Source organism: Camarhynchus parvulus, chromosome 1 (assembly GCF_901933205.1).
Source record: "Camarhynchus parvulus chromosome 1, STF_HiC, whole genome shotgun sequence".
Taxonomy (NCBI): domain Eukaryota; kingdom Metazoa; phylum Chordata; class Aves; order Passeriformes; family Thraupidae; genus Camarhynchus; species Camarhynchus parvulus.
This window is the reverse complement of record NC_044571.1, coordinates 114520091-114542746: the sequence shown is the minus strand read 5'-3', so window position 1 is coordinate 114542746 and position 22656 is coordinate 114520091. Positions and strand designations below refer to the sequence as shown.

The 22656-nt window shown below is 51.5% G+C and overlaps 2 protein-coding genes across 2 annotated transcripts in view; one reads left to right on the top strand and one right to left on the bottom strand.

The window, feature by feature from the left end:
- The first annotated feature begins 9062 nt into the window (after window positions 1-9062).
- Window positions 9063-12103, top strand: SOD1 (superoxide dismutase 1). The gene is made up of 5 exons (XM_030944971.1): window positions 9063-9173; window positions 9599-9692; window positions 10089-10158; window positions 11448-11562; window positions 11826-12103. The coding sequence occupies exons 1-5, from the start codon at window positions 9099-9101 to the stop codon at window positions 11934-11936; spliced, it is 465 nt and encodes a 154-aa protein (XP_030800831.1). The 5' UTR covers window positions 9063-9098; the 3' UTR covers window positions 11937-12103.
- Window positions 12104-14160: 2057 nt separating this feature from the next.
- SCAF4 (SR-related CTD associated factor 4) overlaps window positions 14161-22656 on the bottom strand; it is a 30167-nt gene continuing 21671 nt past the window's right edge. The window contains 10 exon segments of the mRNA XM_030951679.1: window positions 14161-14893; window positions 14896-15055; window positions 15057-15097; window positions 15100-15193; window positions 15196-15311; window positions 19775-19963; window positions 20046-20126; window positions 20223-20385; window positions 21145-21299; window positions 22072-22228. Of these exon segments, the coding sequence (XP_030807539.1) occupies window positions 14487-14893; window positions 14896-15055; window positions 15057-15097; window positions 15100-15193; window positions 15196-15311; window positions 19775-19963; window positions 20046-20126; window positions 20223-20385; window positions 21145-21299; window positions 22072-22228 (1563 nt within the window). The 3' untranslated portion in view covers window positions 14161-14486.

Sequence of the window (22656 nt, the reverse complement as noted above, 5' to 3'; positions counted from 1 at the left end):
CGGGCGGTGGCGGGGGCCGGGTGCCGCGGGCCGGGGGTCGCCGCCCGCCCCGGGAGCCGCTCCCGGTGCCCGCCGGGCGCCCGCGGCTCAGCGCGCGCCGCCGCCGAGAGCCGCCTTGAGCCCTCCGCCCGCCGCGGGCGGCGCCGCCCATTGGCCGAGCCGCGCGTCAATCCGGGCCGCGCCGGCCAATGGGGAGGCGGCGGCGGGGCCTTTGGAGTCGGCGAGCCCCGTGCGTGACAATGGCGCGCGCGCGGCCGCGGGAGGGGCGGGGCGGAGCGGCGCGGGAGCGCGGCGCGCGCCGGGGCTCGGCCAATCGCGGCGCGGTGCGCGCCGGGCGCGCGCGGCGGGCGGGAGCGCGCAGCCTCCCAGGGCCCCTCAGAGCCCCCTCAGAGCCCCGGCACCGGCAGCAGCGGCAGCACCGCGGCGCTCCCCGCTGCCTCCCGCACTGTCCGGGTGAATAAAACCTGCTCACAAGGGGGAATAAAAGCTTCTCACAAGTGTCTTCTGAGCGCCACGCGTTGCTTTATTGTTGGCCAGGGGATGCGCGGCTGGAATTGCAGCCTTCGCGCAGACACGGGTACAGAACTTGTTCACCTATTCGTACGTTTCATCGAATGAAGGCATTTGTAACTGACACAGGTCTCTTTCATCAATTAGTATTCTATCCTACTGGTTATTGGTCGCTTACGTCATGCTAATTAGTCCACATTTTTAGTCGTCTTATTATCTGCTTCCTCCAGCAGGGCTTTTCCAACACATCTACTGAGTCTTTTTTTAGCATCTTCTTTACCTTCTGCTTTCTGCTAAGTGTCCTTGTGGTCCGTAAATTCTGCGTTCCAGGCGTCCAATCCATCTCCCTCTGCCGGGCTTTGGTCACTGGAGCACATCAGAGTTCGTTTATAAAAAGTTCAAGTTTCAGTCATCCTGCCCACTAAAGCAGCTTATGACAACTTTGCTACATGCTGGCTAAGATAAATCTAAGAATAACACATGATAATTAATACACATATTGGTTATGATGAATTAAAACAATTAATTTGAAAGTTAATTAAAGCCATTAGCTGAAATGATAAAGCTCTATCTTTTCTGGCCATGCAGTGGGGAACTGCTTGAGGCACCCTCTCCTCCCTGGCTCCTGGACCCTTTAAAACCCCCAGGACCAGGGCTGAGCTTTCCCATCTCTGCCTCCATCCCAAAATGTGAAATGTGCCAAAATTCCCTTAAATACGATCTTTGCTCTTTGTACACTTCCCAGCCTAATCAGCTGGCAAGGAGATGTCACCCCAGAAACAGAGGGCAGCCAGCGAGCTCTGGGTGATACCCAGGTGTTAGAAAAACAAATTACCTGCTCAGATGTGGGGCTGGACGTGTTTCTGTGGTGTCAGACACAGGGGAGGTGAGCAGAGGACAGTGGGCACGAGGAATGCTGCACATTTTATAATGCACTAATAAATAAACACGAGCTGTGCCTGAACTGACAGTGGCTTTCAGCACAAAAAGCTGGGAGCACCTCCCCGACACCTTTGGAAGTCAGAGTGGGGGAAATCCAAACCAGCCCCTTGTGTATCTAATAAAGTTTATTTTCTAGTGCTGTGTATTTGTTCTGCCCTTAAAAACCAAACACAAAATCCCAGATATCCCTGATCACGTGTTGCTTTGCAAATCAGGTGCACATTTGAAATGTCAGTTTTCTTCATCGAGCCACTGAGTAATTAATGGCAGGTTTTAAGTGGCATTGCCACACCAAGCACTTCGGGCAGAGCATTTAATCAGCGAGATTAAACACACAAACCTGACTTTGATTCCAGGTGTGCAGGGAATGCAGCAGGGGTCAAACACTTCCTAGGGAAATCCTGAGTTCAGGAATGAGAGAGAGAGCTGTGTCTGACAGGGGCACACAGGAGTAGCTCAGCCAGAAAGAAACAATTTGGTAACTCAACAAACACAGTCAAACTTAACTGGGAATAATCTGTGTGGAGGAGGAAAGCTCAGAAGCAAAGCTCTGTCTCTACTGCAGACATTCCACTCGTTAAATTTTGTAAATAAAGCCTTCTCCCTCTTTGCAATACACATTATTATGTAAATAATGCCTTTTCTCTCTTTGCAGTCCATGTTATTATGTAAATAATGCCTTTTCTCTCTTTGCAATTTCTCCTCCACACAAAAGGATGCTCCTGAGGGACAGGAACCACGGGGGACATTGCAAGTGGGAAGGTGGGGAAAAGGGTTTAAAAAAGTAAACTGAGGAAACTGTTCTTTCAAAAATATTGGTGGGCTGTGACCAGTACAAGCCAGGCCATCCAAACTGGTTTGAATTAGGCCTGAATTACTTTTCTGTCAGATTTCCCTGTAGCTCACTGAAGATGTTCTCTACAATCCTGAAAATGTTGCCTTATTTTTGCCTTTGAAAACAGGAACAACAAGGCAATAATGAATTGGATTTTATGTAAGTGAATCAGGTTGGTTGCCAGCTCCATGCACAGAAAATAAGTAATCCTGCTTAGTTTGAATTTTAGTGAGGAGAGCGTGCTCCCCTGAGTGCAGAATGCCCATTAGCCCTCACAGTGCCTTGGAGAAGCTCTGCCAGGCTTCAGCAATCACAAAAACGCTTTCCCAGCTGTTTTTCAGCTGCTGTTTCTGTCAGGCCAGCAGTGGGATCACATCCTGTAGGATTATGGAAAAGAGGAGAAGCATTTGATGGATTGTTGCTCAGCCCAGCCTCTCTTTTGAGAAAGAGAGAAATCTGTGTTCTCAGCACTGCAGGGCTCTGTGAAATCAGAGTTCCCGGGTAAGGGCAGAGCCAGGGCTTTCCCAGGGGTGCTGCTGCTCATCCCACGGCACAGGCAGGCAGCAGCCTTGCCCTCCAGCTGATTTTGTTGCCAGCTGATTCAATGGCTTTCAGTGCTGATTTCTGAGAATCCCAGAACGGGATATCAAAGCCACGCACAAGTGACCTTTTAGTTAACAGCGGGTTGTAGCATGGTCTGTCCCACGCCAGCCTTGCCCGGTGAGGGAAGCACTGGGAAGCATTCCCAGCTTTGGGAGAGCAGAGGGGAGAGCACAACCAGCACCAGAGGTGTCAGAGAGCCCCCTCTCCCACGTGGGTGTCCGTGTGGAGGGGGGAAGGAAGGCAGGAATTGCAGGGAGGAGCGGGAGGCAGGGCAGTGAGCTGCCCCTCCATTGATCTGGATTTCTGAGCCTCACTCTGCAGCATTGCTTCTGCAGGGCCTGTGAGCAATGGGCTCACTGCCTTGCCTCCAAATGAACTCATTAAACCAACAGGGCAGACCTGGGCTGCTGGTACTCCTGCTACCCGTGGTGCCACTCACTTCCAAATCCTTTTTGCCCAGACAGATTGGTTTCATGTTCATGGGAGGGGTTTTTCTGTCCTTATGTCCCTTGTTTTTATCCCAGTCCGTGCAAGATGCCATGTAAAGATCTGCTCTGTGTCCCCAGAGGAATTAGAGCAATCATTTCTAGCCATGTGAAAGCTTTTGCATCTTTTTCCAGACTAGCTGTTTTCAAGGCACATTGTCTCCTCCACAAAACGATGAGCTATCCTCCACAGTTCCTGTGGGACATGGAAGGAGGTCTTTTTCCTTTTCCCTTTCCTTTCCTTTCCTTTCCTTTCCTTTCCTTTCCTTTCCTTTCCTTTCCTTTCCTTTCCTTTCCTTTCCTTTCCTTTCCTTTCCTTTCCTTTCCTTTCCCTTTCCCTTTTTCCCTTTCCCTTTCCCCTTTCCCCTTCCCCTTCCCTTCCCCCTTCCCCTTCCCCTTCCCCTTCTTTCCACAGTTTATGTTGTCACACAGTCCAAGATGCATCAAGGTACCCAATTCACAAAGCTAGATGGAAATGAACTTTTCTGTGGAGCTCATCAGCCTACATCATTCCTTCCCTTTGCTTCCTCAGACCCCTCACTCATAAAAGTTTTTTGTTTTTTTTTTTGGGGGTGTTTGTGTGGGGTTTTTTTGTAGTTTTTGCTACTCCAAATTTGACAGTATTTTGCCAAGGAGCAGCACTGAGCCTATCCCCCAAACGTGGAGCACGGGTGCCATCCAGTGGCTCTCCCTGACAATTGCCAGCGCCAAAAAACCCCAAACCGCCCGCAGCAAACAGCCCCAAACCCTTCAGCCATTCACACTGCCACTTCTGCCCCCATCAGAGCCCGCGCTGAACCTGAAAAAAAAATGTAAAGAAGCAACAACAAGTTGGTTCTAGTTTGTGTTGAGCAGGTTTTTCCTTTCTTACCTTTGTCGTCTGTACTAACTTAGAGCTCCGCGGCTGAAGCAGCACCCAGAAATGTTCGTGGAGCACGGCTGCCGTCCAGTGGCGTTCCCTGACAATTGCCAGCGCTAAAAACCCCGAACTGCCTGCAGCAAACAGCCCCAAATTGTTCATTCACACTGCCACTTCTGTCCCCATCAGAGCCCGCGCTGAACCTGAAAAAAATGTAAGGAGCAACGAGTTGGTTCTAGCTTGTGTTGAGCAGGTTTTTCCTTTCCTGCCTCTGTTTTCTGTACAAATCAGAGCTCAGCGTCTGAAGCAGCACCCAGAAACGTGCATGCCATGGGGGGAGCTTGTGGCTCCCCAAAACACCTTGCCGGGGGCGCAGCCAGGGGCAGGAGGGCAGGAAAGGTGCCAGGAGGCTGCAGGGAGGAGCCCTTGGCTCTGGAGAGGTGCCTGGCACAGCTGAGCTGGGCTCTGCCAGCCAGGGACTGCCAGCAGCCTTAAACTGTCCCACGGGTCCCACGTGCCCTCCTGGATGCCCCAGACTGCCATTCCTGCATGTGGTTCAGCTTCTGGAGATGGCACAGCCCCTTCCAGAGCAGGCACACAGAGGTGCTGTGAGCACATTTTGGGGAGGTGTTCCAGCCCCACAAGCTGCAGGGATGGTGCCTGCCCTGGGTGCAAAGTCTGCAGGCTGCAGCCCTTCGGCCCCTTGGCACTGCTGCAGCCTGCAGGAAAACTTCCACACAGAAGCAGGGCACATCAATATTAATGAATAAACGCTCCACAGTGCAGTGGAAGCTGTATGGAAATGGGTGGCTGGGGCATTTCCCAGCTGCATTCCCATTTAATAATTGCTTGTAGTAAAGCAGCACCTCGAAGCCTTGTTTCATTGTGCTTCCCAACATCCAGAGCTCCCAGAGAACAAACCACGTGTTTAAAACTCCAAATGAAACCACATCTTTGTTATTCTGGACACCTGCTTGTCCTTCCTGCTTTCCTGCAGAAGCAGGGCAGTTCACCCTGTGGTAGCGTTTATTTTCTAATTGCGCAATAATTAGCATTTTCCCTGTGGTTTTGTACTTTGCATCTCAAGGACTACCCAACAGGGCTGAGTTAAACCCAAGGCACCTCACCCTCGGGTGCCCTGACACCTGCTGCACCACTGAACTGTGGCAAAAATGAGAGTGCAGGGCAGTTTGTGTCTGAAATAAATCCAAAATGAGCCCCCTGGATCTTCCCTCTGGCACACACCCACCTGGGCTGGGATTTGCCAAGTTTTCTGTTCAGTTTAGTTACCACTGTAAGAACTTTCACAAATAGAAACCTGGCAATCAAATCTAACACCAAGCACCAAGCTGTTCTTTCTCATCACTGTGAATGAAATCCTTATCCAGTCATAAAGCACGGCAAAGTATGGGGTTTCCTTTGGATTTTGTTGGTATTTTTCCGAACTGATATTTTGAAATAACACATCCCATAAATATATCTCTATGTTTATACACAGACACGGAGTGTTTTGGTTGCATTCCTTCAGGTGCCTTTCAGTAGCTAAAATAACATTCCTGAGTGTGTAAACATTTTGAGAGACTCTCATTCAAAAAAAAAAAAAAAAGAAAAAAGAAATAACATTTTTCAGATGTGCTTTCTGGACAGCATTCTGTCTTTGGCCAGGTTCAGAAGGGATATTTCCATGCTCTAGCTTAAAAACCATTTCAAACTCCAGCTAAGTTCCAGTTTGACTGCGCTCATCCCTCTGTGCCACAGCAGTAGCTCCAGGATCCCTGTTTCCCTCCATCCTGCTTTCCTGGCTCTGTGGCCCCAGTTCCAGCCCGCCAGGCTGTTTCCACAGGGGAAGGATTTCCAGGCTTTGCTGCTGTGTGGAATCCTTGAAGCTCTTGGCGACTGCGAGCTGGCAAAAGCAGCAGCAATATTACATACAATTAAATCCCTCGGCGGGCAGACCTTGGCAGAGAGGTGCAGCTCTCACCCCACAGCGAGGACAAAGTTCTCAACCAACATTTACACAACCCCTCCTCCGAGGCTCATGTTTCAGGTTCGCCCAGCTCGGCGGGCAGCAGAGGGTGAGCGGCACAAAGATAAGCTCGGCTGAGCCGAGTGAATGTGCTTTTAATCTTGCCTGCTCCACACAAAGGCTCTCCTGCTGACTCTGCTTTAATCACCAGCCCCCTGGACAGCAGCAGCACCTCCCATCCTTCCAACAGGGCGTTTTCCACCGGTTTGTAGGGAGAGAATCCTTTCCACAGCACGGAAATGATACTTTCCTTTTTCTTTTGTTCATTTTCACCTCGCAATTCCAGCAGCACCGAGTCAGGGAGTGCCCTCTGCCAGCATCCCCCGGAGGCAGGGGTGGCTTTTTTGTTACCCTCTAATGCAGGGGGAACTGTTGCTGGCACACAGCTCTCGCTCAGGACACAGTGAGATGGACATTCCAGCTCGGCGCTTTTCCCACAGAATCACCACAAGCAGGAAACAGGATTTATGTGCACCACGCGCACGGTTGCCACAGGAAATGCAACTCTGAAAATTCCCTCATTTTTTTACTCATATAAAATCTCACTGTGAAATTGCTGCCTCAAAGGCTTTATCTTTGCTCGAGGCCAGCTTTTTACAGGACCTAAGGGTTGGGATTTTTTGCTACTTTGTCACATTTTGCTGAGAAGTTTATTAACTTTTCTCTGCGTTGCTTAGGTTGCTGTTAACCTGCATCACGCAGCAGTTATTTCATCCTTGAAACTAAAAAAGCTTGGGAGAGAACCAAGATACTCAAACTGCCTTTAAATTGGCAGATTGGGGGAGAATCAAGATGTCCAAACTGCTTTTAAATTGCCAGATTAGGAGGGCACCAACATGTTTTCTCTTCTCTCTTCTCTTTCTTCTCGTTCTCTTCTCTCCTCTGGGCTCTGACTCTGATACTGCAAATAACAAAGTAATCACGTCACCTTTTGGTGTAGCAGAGTCAAATGATGATTTTTTGTGCTGTGAAAATCAGCTGCACTGGGGGGGTGGGGTGGATTTTCTCACCTAATGGCAAGATTTAAGAAAATAAAGAAGTTAGAAAGAAGTATGTGGGACAAAACCAAACCTGCCCAACTGGGGCAGCCCAGGATTACTAACAGTCTCTGAAATTACTCCTGGTTATTTCACTTCACCTCTGAAGAAACCTGACACATCTGGCTCTCGTCCATCTGTTTGTGCCACATTTGTGTGGGAGCGCGGAGAAGGGCACATCTTGGAACTCCCCTGCAGGGAGGAAACAAAAAACCTGAAGAAAACATCGGACCAGGTTTGGAGAGCACACTCAAAGTAAGAGAAAGCCCTGCAGGGAAGCAAAACGAGACATTAGCATTTTTTAAAAGTTTAGAAGCCTCTTTAAATCAAGCAAGGGCCACCTGGAGGGCACTGGAAGCTCTCCTCCTGCTGGAGCAGGCTCAGGGTGCTGCTGCTGTCCCCGTTTCCTCACGAGTGACTCCTCTCCAGGCACAGCAGGGCTGACAAACCCCGCAGGACTGATAAACTCCCAGGAGTTTATCTCCCTTCCTAGATAGGAAGCTCTGGCTGGCTCTCTTCCCAGCATCTTCGCAGGGTTAAGCTACAAATCCCAGTGTGTCTCTCTCTCAGACAAACAGCTTCCAGGTATTTATGTGGATCAAGTTTTTTTCACCTGGTTTGGTGCTCTCCAGCAAACAAATCTCTGCTGCAGTAATGTCACCTGAGCCTCAGGTGACTCAGGTCTTTGTTGTGAGTGTGAGGTGTGAAACAACCACAACCTCTCTGCATCCTTCCCTGGCCTGATCAGGCCCCAAAAAAGTCACTTAAAACTACTTGGGTTTTACAGAAATTAATAAGAACCCTGTGGGCAGCAGGAAGGGGGGATTCTGTTCCTGTACCCAGGTGAGACCTCACCTGCAGAGCTGGGGGGGACACAGCAGCAGCACCTGGAGCTGCTGGAGAGAGCCCAGAGGGGCAATGGCTTCAAAGTGACACAGGGTGGGTTTAAACTGGATATTGGGAAGGAATTGATCCCTGTGAGGGTGGGCAGACCCTGGCACAGGTTCCCAGAGGAGCTGTGGCTGCCCTGGATCCCTGGCAGTGTCCCAGGCCTGGAGCATCCTGGGACAGTGGGAGGTGTCCCTGCCCATGGAATGGGTGAATCTGGATGAGCCTCAAGGTCCCTCCAACCCAAACCTTGCCGTGATTTTCTCAAGCCCCAGGGACTCTCCAGTCTTTGTGTGATTCTGATTTAGGTTCCCTTGGGGCAGAGCAGCTCTAGTGACAGCAGAGCTGCTCGGGGGCAGCCTCACAGCCGCATTCCAGTCCGGGACGGGAGCGGAGCATCCGCCCGCGGCGCGGCTCAGCTGCGGCCGGAGCGGGGACACCGCGCTGCTCGTCCGCACGGCCCGGCACGGCGGGGACAGCGCCGTGAGCCGCGCCGGGAGCAGCACCGCCCTCTCCGCTCCCTCTGAATCCCGATCCCGGTGAGCCCGCTCCCTCTGAATCCCGGTCCCGGTGATCCCGCTCCCTCTGAATCCCGATCCTGGTCCCGCTCCCTCTGAATCCCGGTCCCGCTCCCGGTGATCCCGCTCCCTCTGAATCCCGGTCCCGCTCCCGGTGATCCCGCTCCCTCTGAATCCCGGTCCCGGTGATCCCGGTCCCGCTCCCCGTTACGCACCTTCACCGCTAGAGGGCGCCTGCCGCCGCCGCGCGCCCCGCCGCTCCCGCCTCCCCGCGCCGCGATTGGCCGGGCGGCGCGCGGCGCGCAGCGCGATTGGCCGCGGCGCCGGCCGCCCGCCCTATATAACGGGAGAGGGGGCGGGGCCTGCCCGCAGTCCGCGGGCGCGGCGGGCACAGCATGGCGGCGATGCGGGCCGTGTGTGTGATGCGCGGCGAGGGCGCTGTGGAGGGCGTCATCCACTTCGAGCAGCAGGTGAGGGCACGGCCGGGCCGCTGGGACCGTCCCGGCAGGCGCGGAGCCCCCGGGATGGCCCTCTTCAGCCTGCTCGCCGTGGGCGGCGGGGCGGAGGGAGCGGGGCGGGCTCAGCCCCAGGGCGCTGCGGTTCCAAATGGCCGCGGCCCTCCGGAGCTGCGCCGTCCCTTGCGGCCGGCCAGGGAGCGCGGCCGCGGGGTCACTCTGTGAAAGTGCGGGATCTTTCTGGAAGGCCCCGTCAGAAAACAGGCACTCCTTGCCCGTGTCGATAAAACGGGAAGGAACGCGTTCGAGGGCGTTAAACGAACGCAGATATTCCGGACAGCGCTGCCTTGGGCTCGTGGCGGGGCCTTTCTGTCACCTTGGTTTGACACGGAGCCGTGAAATGGCAAAGTCCTTGTGCTGATAAACGCTCTCCTTTGAAGGGTACCGGACCGGTGAAAGTGACTGGGAAAATCACTGGACTGGCCGATGGAGAGCACGGCTTCCACGTCCATGAGTTCGGGGACAACACCAATGGTAAGGTGTCCCTGCACAGGGCTGCTCGGCCCTGCAGAGCTGCTCGTGGCGTCGCAGCAGCAGCTTGGCTCTCAGGGCTGTAAATCTGTGCGAGGAAATCGTGACCACTGCCGAGGAACTGCTTCCTGGATAATAAATACTCTGAGCTGAGCGTGTTGAGGCTGGTGGTCAAGAGCTGCCATACCAAGCACTCACCTGAGCGCTTGGATAACTCAGCGTTATGAAATAAGAAAGCTCCTGGCTGAGCCTGGCACTTGTAAGGCTGTGGCAGGTGATTTATCTGCAGGGGATTAGCAGGGCATGGCACGGGAGAGGAGCCGTTTGCTGTGGCTGGGAGCGCTGTGGGAGCAGCAGCTTTATCCTGGGATCCTGCTCTGACGCTCTGCTGTGTTCCAGGGTGCACCAGTGCTGGCCCCCACTTCAACCCGGAGAAGAAGAAGCACGGGGGTCCCAGCGATGCTGAGAGGTGAGTCCAGGGCATGGGCACTGCCAGAAAATCCCTGGGAATTCCTGCAGGCTTCCCGAGGTCACTTAGCCGCTCTTTAGTAACTCCAGCAGTTTGTTTCTCTGAGAGTGTGATGTGAAATACTCTCCTGGGGACATTTTCTGGATTTGTCATGGCTTGGGTGGAGGGGACAGCCTGATGCTTGTGCTGCCTATCTGGATTTGAGTGGGATGAGACCTGGCTCTTCCCTGGGAGCAGCTCTCACAGCAGTTCCCTTGGGTGGGTGCCAGAGGAAGTGGTGTGGCCGTGCCTGCTGGGTTTGGGGAGCAGGGCTCAGGCAGCCTGGCCTTGCACAGGGATCAGGATGGCCCTTGGAACGCTCCCGTCGGTGGCTGGTAAATCCCACCTGAGCCACAGGCCGGGCAGAGCTGGTTCTGAGCCAGCTCCTGCATGACACAGCATGAAACGTGTGCCGGGGCCCTGGCAGCCACTGCTCGGGGCTAAAGGTTGGGATTGCAGGGACACTGGGGCTCCTGCAGCCTTGGCACATCCTGCTCCTGGACTGGCTGTGTGCAGGGGGATTCCTTAGGAGGGTGCAAGAAGTGGATCTGGCTTTTATCAGTGTAAGAAACAACTGGAGTGACGCTTCCTGGAAGCTTAAGGATATTCCTCACGGGGGAGCTGTCATTAACCCAGTTCTGTAGGACTTGGTTAAAAATAGGAATCTTTGTAGAAGGCTGGTGGTCAGCCCTGGGCTGGCTGAGCTGGTCAGGGATGTGTCAGTATTCCAGGTTCTGAATCTGGACAGAGGAGCCTGACACAACAGGATCAGCTGCACTTGGAGGGAATGCTGTGCTTGGGGCAGGTGTGCAGGACACAGCACAGCAGCATGTCCGGCAGTCCTGTGACAATTGCACTGCTCCAGGCTCAGCTCTCCAGGGAAGCCTTAGCAGAGATGCAGCTCTGATAGAAGCTGTGTGGGAGAGCAGAGTGCCAAGTGATGGGGCAATGCCAAACTGGAATTACCATCCCTGGCACTGGCTGGGACTGAGCAGTTCCTGCACTGCCTTTGACCTGCTGCCTGACAAACCACTTCTCCTAATCTCCTTAAACCAAAAGCCTGTGCAATAGCTGAGCTGTCCTGGGCAGCAAAAACTCTGAGAACAGTGGTGGTGTTCCACCAGGTCTGCAGGAAAGGGTGTTCCACTGGATTTGGGAGCCTTGGTTGTGTTGTAACATAAACTCCCAGCCTTGCCTTGGAAGAGCTTTGGGTGCAGGCCACTTGGTGAGCTTGCTGTGTGTTTGTGCAGGCACGTGGGAGACCTGGGCAATGTGACTGCCAAGGGAGGCGTGGCCGAGGTGTGCATCCAGGATTCCGTCATTTCCCTCTCGGGACCACACTGCATCATCGGCCGCACCATGGTGGTGAGTGGGGACCCCCAGAGCAGGGACAGGCCATTCACAGCCAGCCAGCCATCCCTCCATCCCTCTGTGCCTTGCTGTGGCACTGCCCTGCCAGCCTCCTGCAGATGTCCAGACTCTGCTCTTCCTGCTGTGGGTGCCTGAATCGCCCTTGGGAAGTTTTCAGCACGGAGATGAGATGGCAGTGTGTAGCTGGTCTGGAGGCGCTGCTGCTGCCAGGAGCAGCGATGACTGGATTAATTAAGGTCCCTTCAATTGCGCTGCAGGTGCACGAGAAGCGCGATGACCTGGGCCAAGGGGGCAATGACGAGAGCCTGCTGACTGGGAACGCGGGGCCCCGCCTGGCCTGCGGAGTGATTGGGATTGCCAAGTGCTAAGTGTGCTGCCTGCAGTGCTCCTCCTGCTGCTCCTGCCCCTCCTCCTGCACCTTCCAGATGTGTCACTAATCTCCTGCTCCTCTGCATCCCGAGCAGCACTCACACGCTGGAGACTGACCGAGTTTTGTATGATGTACATTCAATTAAAGTGTCCCTGATGGAATGGCTCTGTGGTCTCTGCTCACCTCCTGCTGCCACCATTCCGTGTCACGTCCCTGCTGTGAGGGAAGACGTGAGTCGTGCTCCTGTCCCAGCCCCTGGATGAGCTCTGGCAAAGAGCAGCAGCCCCTGGGTGTGTCAGGGCTTCCTCCTGGGGCAGGGGCAGCATTTGTAGGCTTCAAACTTGTGTAATAAATGTTCTGGGCAGATACACCTGGGTCTGGCTGTCTGTGAACAGGATAAAAAAACCCAAAGGCCCAAACCTGCTCCTGCTGGGAAAGGGGGCCTGGGCTTCAGCAGGTGCATGGTTAAATTCCATCCAGCAAGAGGTTCCAGGCAGAATCCCAGGAGTGCCCGCTGTGTGCCAGTGCCAGCCTCCATCCTGTTCTGGTGTGTCCTTCTGAAACAGATTTCAGGCTCTCTCTTCATAGAGAAAATGAGTCATTTTAACGAGGACTTGTATCAGTGTTCCTTTCTTCTGCCCTTCAGGATATTCATGGAAGGAGCAGGCTGTAGTTGCAGGTAACCCCACTCCACTGAGGCACAGGACTAAGGGAACTGGGTAGGAGAGCAGGAATACTGTAAGAATACTTTGAACTTACATTCCCTGTTGCTGCCAGAGCACTGTGAGTCTTCACCTCCCTGTGCCTCCTCCAGAGGGTTGCTGCTGCTGCTGTGAGGGTTATGCACAGGCACTGCTGCAGAAGGTGTTAAAGAGCTGTTCCACAGTTTTCCAGGCTCTGCTTTCAGATCCCTACTGAGGCAGAGAACAGGGGTGGGATTTGCATGAACAGAGCAGCCTTGTCTCCCACTGTCTCCAGCTCTCTAAGGAGGTGTTCTCAGTGAAACAAACCTTCCCTCCTTACAGAGCTGGGGCAGCTTTTTCCAAGGCTCAAACCTCCATTTGTGGGACAAGGGAATGTCCCGTGGGCCCAGCAGGAAACAACCAGTGAGGACACGAGTTTTAACACATGGAAGTTGAGGTCACTACAATCTGTAAACAGGTTCTTTCTCTCTTTATTCTGCTATTGCAAGAACATAAAAATAGATGTCCTCTCCCCAGACCAGAGCTCCACAGTGGCTCTCCCACCCTCTCCCTCCCCCAGAGACAATTCCCTCTGCCCTTTTTTACAGCAGGGCAGCTGTAAAAAAGGACTGATGTAAGGAAGCAGCTGCCCTTCCCTTGGGGAAAAATCCCCAGCTTTCAAGGCAGAACACACCTATAGCAAGGAGAAAAAAAACACTGAATATGCACAGGATTCATACACTGGTGCTGCTGGCATTATGGGAGCTCTGAGCCACGTGGGGTGGGCAGAACTTCCCAAAGCATCCCTACCCCAGGGATCAGCCACAGAGAAACTGCACCTGCCCTTGGCACAGCTGCCAGGACATGGAAGGGCTCTGGAGAGGAGGTGCCACAACACCCAGCAACACCAGGAACACCCTCTGTCCCCAGCCCAGGGGGACACAACCTACCTCTGGCAGGGTGAGGAGGAGCAGCCCCGTGTCCATGGAGGAAGGGCCCAGTCCTTGTCCCAGCCCCGCCTGGAGAGCCAGGCTGGAATTCTGGTGCCTCCGAGGTCTCGCTCCCAACAAGTACAAAAGCTGCAGAGCTGCACTGTCCAGCCTGGCACACACTCTGTAACCTCAGAGCAGATGGTCGGTGCCTGAAGGGGTCACTTCTTAAAAAAGGCAAATTAAGAGCAACAGGAACCACAGAACCAATTGAAGGGAGGGAGGGAAAAAAAAAAAAAAAACAAAGCAAAGAATGGATTGCATTGCAAACACTAAAACAGTTAACTCCGCAATTAACATCTTAAAACTAACTTTTACCCGGGTGCTCAAGTAGCTCATTAAAATGCAGCAATCTAAAACTCCAGAGGACTGTTACAAATAAAAATTCGCTTCTGTGAATCGCTACACAAACAGATGGATTTCCTTTAACAAACAGAACCAAACCAGTCTAATTTAGACTCCAGTACAGCATTAACAGTTCCAACTTTAGGCTGCTGAACACTCCTTTTCCACTTCAGTGCAGCGTAGGAAGAATAGCACACGTTAAAAGTTTGTTACGAAAATAGAGTTTATTAAAAACACATCCCTATTGTTTTGAGGAGCTTTCACCGTTACCTTTTCTTAAATTAAAAAAAAAATAGAAAGCACTTCTACTTCTGATTCGTAAACTTTTTAAAGTCAAAACTTTAAAAAAGTTACAGCAAAAATGGGTAATATTTTAATCATCTCTTCAGTATTTTATGTTATGTTGTGGCTATTTTAAATAGAAGGGAAGCAATCAAATTGCTCACAGTGCCCCGCCTCGGGGGCGCAGGGGCGGAAGCGGATTTACAGCACTGTACAACCAAAGCTCGGCAATCCGGGCCGGCCGCAGCCCTAGCGCGGCGCCTCGGCCGCCGAGCCCGTGTCCTTGTCCGCCTGTTCCAGGGATGAGGTAGCCTCGGGCGCTGACTCCGGCGCGGCGTTGGCGCCCGCGGGTTCGGCGTCTCCCGCAGCCAGTTCTGAAACAAGTTCCGCGCCCTCCGTTTTGCCGCCGTGGGACTCGTGGTTTTTGTCGCCCTCCGCCCTGTCTGTCACCTCCGGCTTCTCCTTGCCGCGGCTCTCCTCCTTGTCTCTACGAGACTCCCGATCCCTGGAATCCCTCTCCCTGTCTCGGTGGCCGCTGGAGCGCCTGTTCCTGTCCTCCGAGTCCCTGTGCCGGTCGCGCTCGGGGCTGCGGCGTCCCCAGTCTCGCCTGTCGCGCCCGCCCGGCCGCTCGTGCTCCCGCTTCGTCGCGCGCGCCGTAAGCGCTCCGGCTCGTTGTCCGCCCGGTTCCCGGCGGATCTCCTCCCGAACCGCTCCTGCTCTCTGTTGCCCGTGAACTGCCTGTCGTTCCTGAACTGCCGCCCGTCCCTGTTCTCCTCGCCGCCGCCCTGGCCGCCCGCGGGCCGCACGAAGTGGCCGGGGCGGAGGGAAGGGCGCTTTCATTCCGTCGCGGGGAGGCATGCGAAGCCGCCCGGGGCCAGCGGGGGCCCCCTGTGCATCATGTGCGGCGGCATGTGGCGCGGCGGCAGCATGGGGAAGCGCGGCAGCGGCGGCGGCGGCGGCATCCCGGCGGGCGCTGCAGCGGGATCAGCCCGGGCCGGGCGCCCAGCAGCCCCGTGGACGGAGTCTGCAGCCCCACCACGGGCGCGGGCGGCGGCGGCGCCACGCCCTGGGTGCCTGCAAGGAACACAAGGGACAGTCAGAGCCGGCACGAGGGACCCGGAGCGCTTCCCCAGCCTCAAACCCAATAACCTGCGGTTATCCCGGGAAAGGAGCGCCCCAGAACCTGGAGCGGAGCTTCCTGGGCTCTGCACCTGCTGTGCGCTGCTGGCAGCAAGGACTGTGCCCAGGGCAGCAGCTAAACCCTGATCCCAAAGGCTTCCCTGGGGAGAACCTTTGCCTCATGCAGGAACAGCTCCCCCTGATCCCAAAGGCTTCCCTTAGGGAGAGCCTTTGCCTTGCTGGGACCAGCTCCCCTGATCCCAAAGGCTTCCCTTAGGGAGAGCCTTTGCCTTGTGCAGGAACAGCTCCCCCTGATCCCAAAGGCTTCCCCCTTAGGGAGAGCCTTTGCCTTGTGCAGGAACAGCTCCCCCTGATCCCAAAGGCTTCCCTTAGGGAGAACCTTTGCCTCGTGCAGGAACAGCTCCCCCTGATCCCAGAGGCTTCCCTTAGGGAGAGCCTTTGCCTTGTGCAGGAACAGCTCCCCCTGATCCCAAAGGCTTCCCTTAGGGGAGAGCCTTTGCCTTGTGCAGGACCAGCTCCCCCTGATCCCAAAGGCTTCCCTTAGGGAGAGCCTTTGCCTTGTGCAGGAACAGCTCCCCCTGATCCCAGAGGCTTCCCTTAGGGAGAGCCTTTGCCTTGTGCAGGAACAGTGTCCCAAAGGCTTCCTTAGGGAGAGCCTTTGCCTTGTGCAGGAACAGCTCCCCCTGTTCCCAAAGGCTTCCCTTAGGGAGAGCCTTTGCCTTGTGCAGGAACAGCTCCCCCTGAGCCCCAGCTCAGCCTCCTGCTTCCCCAGCCGACTGCAGCCAAAGCCCCTTCCTGGTGCTGTGCTTCCAGGTGAAGACACCTCACCCCCTCTAGTGGGATTAAAACATTTCTCTCTGCCACAAACAGCAGCTGAACACCCCACAGCTGCACAGAACCAGAAACCAGCAGAGAGGAAGCTGGAATACAGCAGGAGCACAGCTCTCTTTACCATTCCACAGAAAAGGGACACAACAAAGATTCATAGTAGAATAAACCTTGCAATGTAAACGAAAAGGAAATGCAACATTAGAATAAACCTTGCAATGTAAACGAAAAGGAAATGCAACAGGTCATTCCTGGCTTCTTTTTTTTATAATAGTGTTTCATCCTTTATAGCACGTATCCAGCACCAACTGTTTTCCAGTTTTATTCCTACGCTCTTCATAGGAGGGAAAAAACTCCCTCTTCAAAAATATTGCCAGAAAAAGCTCAGCCCACAGCTCCTGGACACCAACACAAGGAGCCAGAAAGAAGGATTCTGAGAATAATCTGAGCTCCAGCTGAGCCCTTCCCACCACCCAGGGGCAGGTGCCTCCTCAGTCTGAACCAGGAACACTGTCCAGTGTTCCCAGAGCCCTCACACAGCTCCCATCTCTCCTGCTCAGCAGCACCTCCTGCCCTAGGAACACAGCCCCTGCCTGGCTAAAACCAGGATGAAACACTGTGGGAATTGATGCTGGAATTAGTGATGTCAGCAGTGAAAACTGCACTTGGGTGCAGCCACAGGAGCAGCTCCCCTTCAGCTGCCATGGTGTTCATCCCTCCCTTGTCCAGCTTTGGCACCTGTCCCCAGACAGAGCTGAGCCTGCTGTGCTGCCCTCTCACCACACAACACCGACTTTTAGGGATGTCTCTTACAGAAACCTTTTCATCTGAGTGCTCTTTACATTCATATTGGAAGGAAGTTGGATTTTGCCAGTGAGAAGACTCATGTGACAGTCAGACACAGCTCCCACTCTTGGAGAGAAATGGTCCAGTACCAACAGGATTTTTTTCTCCATTTTTCCCTTTCTCTGAAATGCAGAGCCTTCTCCCCTCCTGGTCAATAACCAGGTCTGTAACCACCCAGTTTAAACTCCTCCTGTGACAGAACTACAGATCTGACACAACAGACTCATAGCTAATGATGCCTCCCAGGAATTCTGAGATTTGGGGATATTCTTGTTGGTAAAAACATCTTCTAATCTTCCTCAGAAGATTAAAACAAGGCAGAATAGAATAACTGAGAAGTAAAGAGCTGAAGTTAAGCCTGTGCTTCTGCTTAGAAGCAGCAGAGCAGATGTGGGTTACAAGAGCATGAACATGAGATGAGGGAGGGAAGTTTCACATTTAATAAGTCATTAAATTTCTCAACCTTATTTCTACACAAACTGCAGCATGAAGCAACGTAATTGTACCTGGAACTCCTTCATTCTGAACTGCACTGGCTGGAGAGCTGCACACTTTTTATTTTAAATTTATTTTAAATATCAACCCCCTTCAGTGCTGAGGCTACAGCAACTGGCAACTGTAGAACTACTGGAGTTGCCTCACTCTTCTGACAAATCGGGCACCAACTAAAAACCTAAAGAGCTGTCCAGAAACACATCCCAGATTACTGAAAATGCTCAGGGAAATTCATGCTACAGACACACACATCAGGTCTGGGGTAAGTTAAAGTCCTCTTTTGGTTTAGGAAGTACCTGACATTCAAGCAGTTTCCTGAGCTGGGTATGAACTCCCTGAGCTCTGAGAGAAACCCTGAGGTGATTTCCTGACCCAGCTTGTCCTGCTGCAGCCAGTTCCCTCACACCTGACACCTGCTCCTCTGTCCCAATGTGCAAAACCACACCTTGCCTTCACAACAGATTTTACTGGTTTTGGAGGAGCAACCATCACACACCAAAGCGTCCCAAGTTTCCTCACCTGACTCCTACAACACAGCCCAAAGTGCTCAGGCTGGCCTGAAGGATCTTCTGTCCAGGGAGCACACAGGAGCCATCCTTACTGCTTTGATAAATTAGGGATGAAGCCAGATTTCCATGTCACTGTGATCCAGACCTGATCATCTCCCCCAGCTGGACAAAGCCTACATTGCCTTGGGACAACTCCCATGTCAGCAGTGCTGACACAGCTGATTAACTCTTACACAAACTCTGCTCACTAAGTGGTTCCAGTAACTGGAACCCAGCCCCTTGAATCACCTCCCAGCACGTGGAGCTCTGTGGTGTCTGTCTGTCCCAGCACACACACCTCATGGAAGCACATGGAACAAGCCAAAAGCTCCTGGATGCAGCACAACAGCAGCAGGGCTTCACTCTGCTCTGAAGCTGCTGCTCTCCAACATTCTGCATGTTCTCCACTGGGGAATGTGGCATCCTACAGCTAAAGCACTAAATACTGCCAGGGAATTCTTGAGAGGGAGACCATGTTGTCAGTCTGGTGGGTTTTTGCAGGAGTTTGCTACAGAATCTTTCAGAGCCTCATACATTCCCCAGTCCAGGAATATGAAGTGCAGGTTATGTTGTCAAAGATAGTGAAACTCCAAAACTCTGTGCTACCTTTACAGAAAGTGTCATTTGGCAGGAAGGTGTGAATTTCTGAAATTCCTAACAAAATTCCCTGACTCCATGGTGTCACCACAGAGTTTCTTAAGCTGTTCTCTGTTTTGAAAAGGTCTTCTGTCAAGTTTTCAACATGAAAGATTCATAAATCATTAGTCATGGATGGAAAATTTAGCCCTCACATCCAATAGAGCAGTGAGTTCTGGGAGACAAATCTCTGATTTTCTTCAGTGATCACTGAAAATTCTGGGCAGAAACCCACTAACACAAAATTAGCTTTTTCATTCATTTCCTAGGCTCTCATGTAGAGACCTAAAATCCCATAAATGCAGTAATCTCACTAAAATTTGCACATAACAAGTCTCTTGAGTAAATTCTTGACACTGGCCCATCCAAAGCCATCATAAAATAAACATTTAGCAGAGGTATGTAACAGCTCACACTCCCTTTCAAAACCTGACCAAGTTTGTATCATATTAGGACAAGTAATTTATGCAACATAGCCCCATTACCCTGGGTTTGCTAGTCAGAAAAACATTTGGTAATATTTAAATAATATCTTCTTACAAAGGTTTCAAAATCTGTCCTACTGCAGGGCTGCATAAAAGCTTTTGGTTTTCTGTTCTGTTACAATAATTTAGTCCATACACAACAAGAATGCACCCCATCCTCAGAGATTTCAAAAATACACTAAAAATAGTTTCCCTGCATGTTAATTTTGTATATCTAATAGTTGAGTCTAAAACCTGGTTCCTATGTCATACAGATGTGTTGCTGTAAGTTCATTGTCTAGACTGTATAAACCTTCACTTGTTAAAAGTGGACAGCATCTGAATTTGTAACTTACACATCATGGCTTTCTTCCTCAGTAGTAAAAAATATTGACTGTTTCTTCTGGGCAAAACTAAGCCTTTCAAATTGATTTCATAGCCAACAAGAGGACAGAAATTTCAACAAGTTGAGAAGAATGTGCTTCCCTTTCCCATGGACTGTGAGTCAGTAGCCAAACCAAAATGGTATTTAAAAAGTAGGGAACAATGAGGTGCAGAACTTACCCAGGAGGGCACTTACCAAGGAGTGGAACAGCCTGGGTGACGGGAGCAGGGACGTTGGTAGGTGCTACAGGAGGTGGAACAGTGCCATAGATTTTGGAAGTGTCAGTACTTTCTGCATTCCCTCTGCCTCCAGAAACTACTGTTGGGATGGGATTTCCTACAGACGACTCCTTTGTAGTGTCCTCATTCCCACCAGTGGCTGTAGCTGAGGAACAAGGCAAGGACACGCTGAGTACCAGGCAGCAATTCCTGCAGGCTCCCTGCCTTCCCCAGGGCCCAGCACTTACAGTTTGGGATGTTCACTGCCGGAGTGTGCGGGACAGAGACCGGAGGAGTTATGGGAGGTGGTGGCCCGGGAGGAAGGAATCCTACAAGAAGCACAGCAGAGAGAGCCCTGAGTGCCCCCTGGCACAGCCCAGTGCAGCTCTGGCCCAGCAGGGCCCGGGCTGGCCCACCCCACAAACCTGGAGGTAAATGCAGCGGGTTGAAGCCCGGCCGGAGGAACGGAGGCGGCGGCGGCGGTGGCACCCCGGGGGCAAATCCAGGAGGGGGAATTCCTAAAGGTGCTGTGAAAGCTGGGGGCTGGAGTGCACCAACCACGGGAGGCCCTGATGGATGGGGTGGAACCTGGGAAAAGGAAAGGGAAAGATGGGTTACCCCAAGAGTGCCCCAATGCCTCTGTGTCCTGCTGGGGATCTCTGTCCTTGTCCAGCTCCACCAGGACATCTCAGCGACCTCAAATCCTCTGCAACAAGGGGGCACTTGCACAGAAGATGCAGGAGCTCTCCAGAACTCCCATCACTAAAAATACCAACATCAGCCCTGTCTGCCTCTGTAATTAGAGAAGAATTTTCCTCTGTGCTAATGCATGTTGGTAACTCAACTGCACATTCCCCTCACACAGTGCCTGGGATTCATCTGCACCCAGCATGATGGATTTCCAGACAGGATCCACTGGAATGCTCACAACTTCAGAGCAACTAAAAACCTCTGCTTGTCTCTTTCTCACTACCTGAGTTTGCACAACAGAGTGACTGGTGTTTCCTTTTCCTTTATTTCTGCTTTATATCAAACTCTGAATTTAAATTAGCTCCGATTTAAGGCATTCTACTATTTTAACACTGACAAGAAACTACTGATATAAAAGTAGTGGAGTATCTGCCAATAAGAAAAGCTTTTAGAGGAACAATAATTAATAAAACAAACAACAACAAAAAAAGCCAATCACAAAACCTGAAGATGCAATTCAGCCCTTCTATAACAAAGATTCTACTGCAGTAATTTCTCTGTGACTGAGAGAACAGAGTTCCCATTCATGGCATCCCCTCCCTCCCTGAATTATTATTTAAAGTGAGTTTTTGATGGTTTCTGTGGAACAACTCTCACCTGTGGAGGAGGTACTGTTATTGGTGCAGGCATGGGAACAGGAATTGGAACAGGTAAAGCTTTGGGAATAGGTGACATTGGTTCATTGTGTGCAGCTTCTGCGCCTCCATTCTGAGCCACTTCATTTTCAGACTTCTTAGGAATTCCCTTCCACTCTGTCCAAAACAAAATCCCAAAAGACACAGGTCAGACAAGCAGTGCCATGTGAAACATGCTTAGTCATGTTTACAAAAATGGCCTAATTGAAAATACTCAGGTAATAAGCAGCACAGAGCTAAGAAGCATTTATACTATTTCTGACAATAAAAATTCCAAATTCATTTAAACACAGCAAATAAACTTGTTCCTTTCAGCAGTCATTTAACAATTCCTTGCACTGACAGTGTTCATACACACCTAGGATTCTGTTACATTACAGTGACAAAAACTGTAAGGCTCTTTGAGATAAGCTTTCAACCAGTTCATTCTATTGCTCTCAGGCAAGAAGGCAGCAGCTTTGCCACTAATTTGAGAACTCATTTCTAAAAAACCCAACATCTTCAAGTCTCAAACAAGGAAAAGGAGAATACAACTCTAAAGAATTGCAGCAAAAGAACAAAAATGTCAAATATAGCTTTAAACCTAATTTATGGAAGAAACAGCCCCCATTGTCTGTCAGAACTTCCTGGGAAAAGCCAGCTAAGCACAAAGAGGGATCAGTGAGGGGGCACTTTGGGAAGGAGAAAAGCACTGAGAGGACTGGAACACACTGACATTATACTCACAATTCATTACATTTTTGTTTAAAATACACAGCTGATTTTTGTATGTTCAACACGAAGAGGTGCTACAATTAGAGCACATAATCACCAGCTAATTGGGCAAACTGGACAGAAGAGCCAAACCCTGAAATAAAGGTTCAAAACAAAACATGCAGTAACATTGTACCTGGACTAAGGGTCTCATTGTCCAGCATTCCTCCTTCACAGAAACTTTCCAGATCTTCAGGTTTGACTTTGTCCCATGGTATGTAAGTCACACCCAGTTCCACATCCCAATACTGCTTGTAGTCTGGCTTTATTCCTTTATTCAGAGCCCAGGCAATCTTGGGTGGGGGGAAATACAAGTGGTCAGCAAAATGTTTCCATTTTCATGGATTTAATATTTCATTCTCACAAAACAGCATTAGAGGGTAAAAAGTGTAAGTGAAACAGCTACAAAACTCTAAAGAAAGGTTTTTTTTAAGCAGACTTGGTTCCTATTTCTTGGCTTGACTCTTGCACACCTTTTGTAAAAATGTATAAACCCAGCTTCTTCTGATGATCCCCAGCCACCAAGATTAATTCCATTTCCCTTTGGAGGACAGTGTCACACTAATTTGACATTCTGCAGAAGGAAGAACTTCACTAATTGATGCATATTTCCTTATTTATGAGTACTCTTTGTAGGATTATCATATATAATGAAACTCTGTCAGCAGACAAATAACAGGCAACAAGAAACACAGTGCCAGTGCCCTGCAATGAGCAAAAG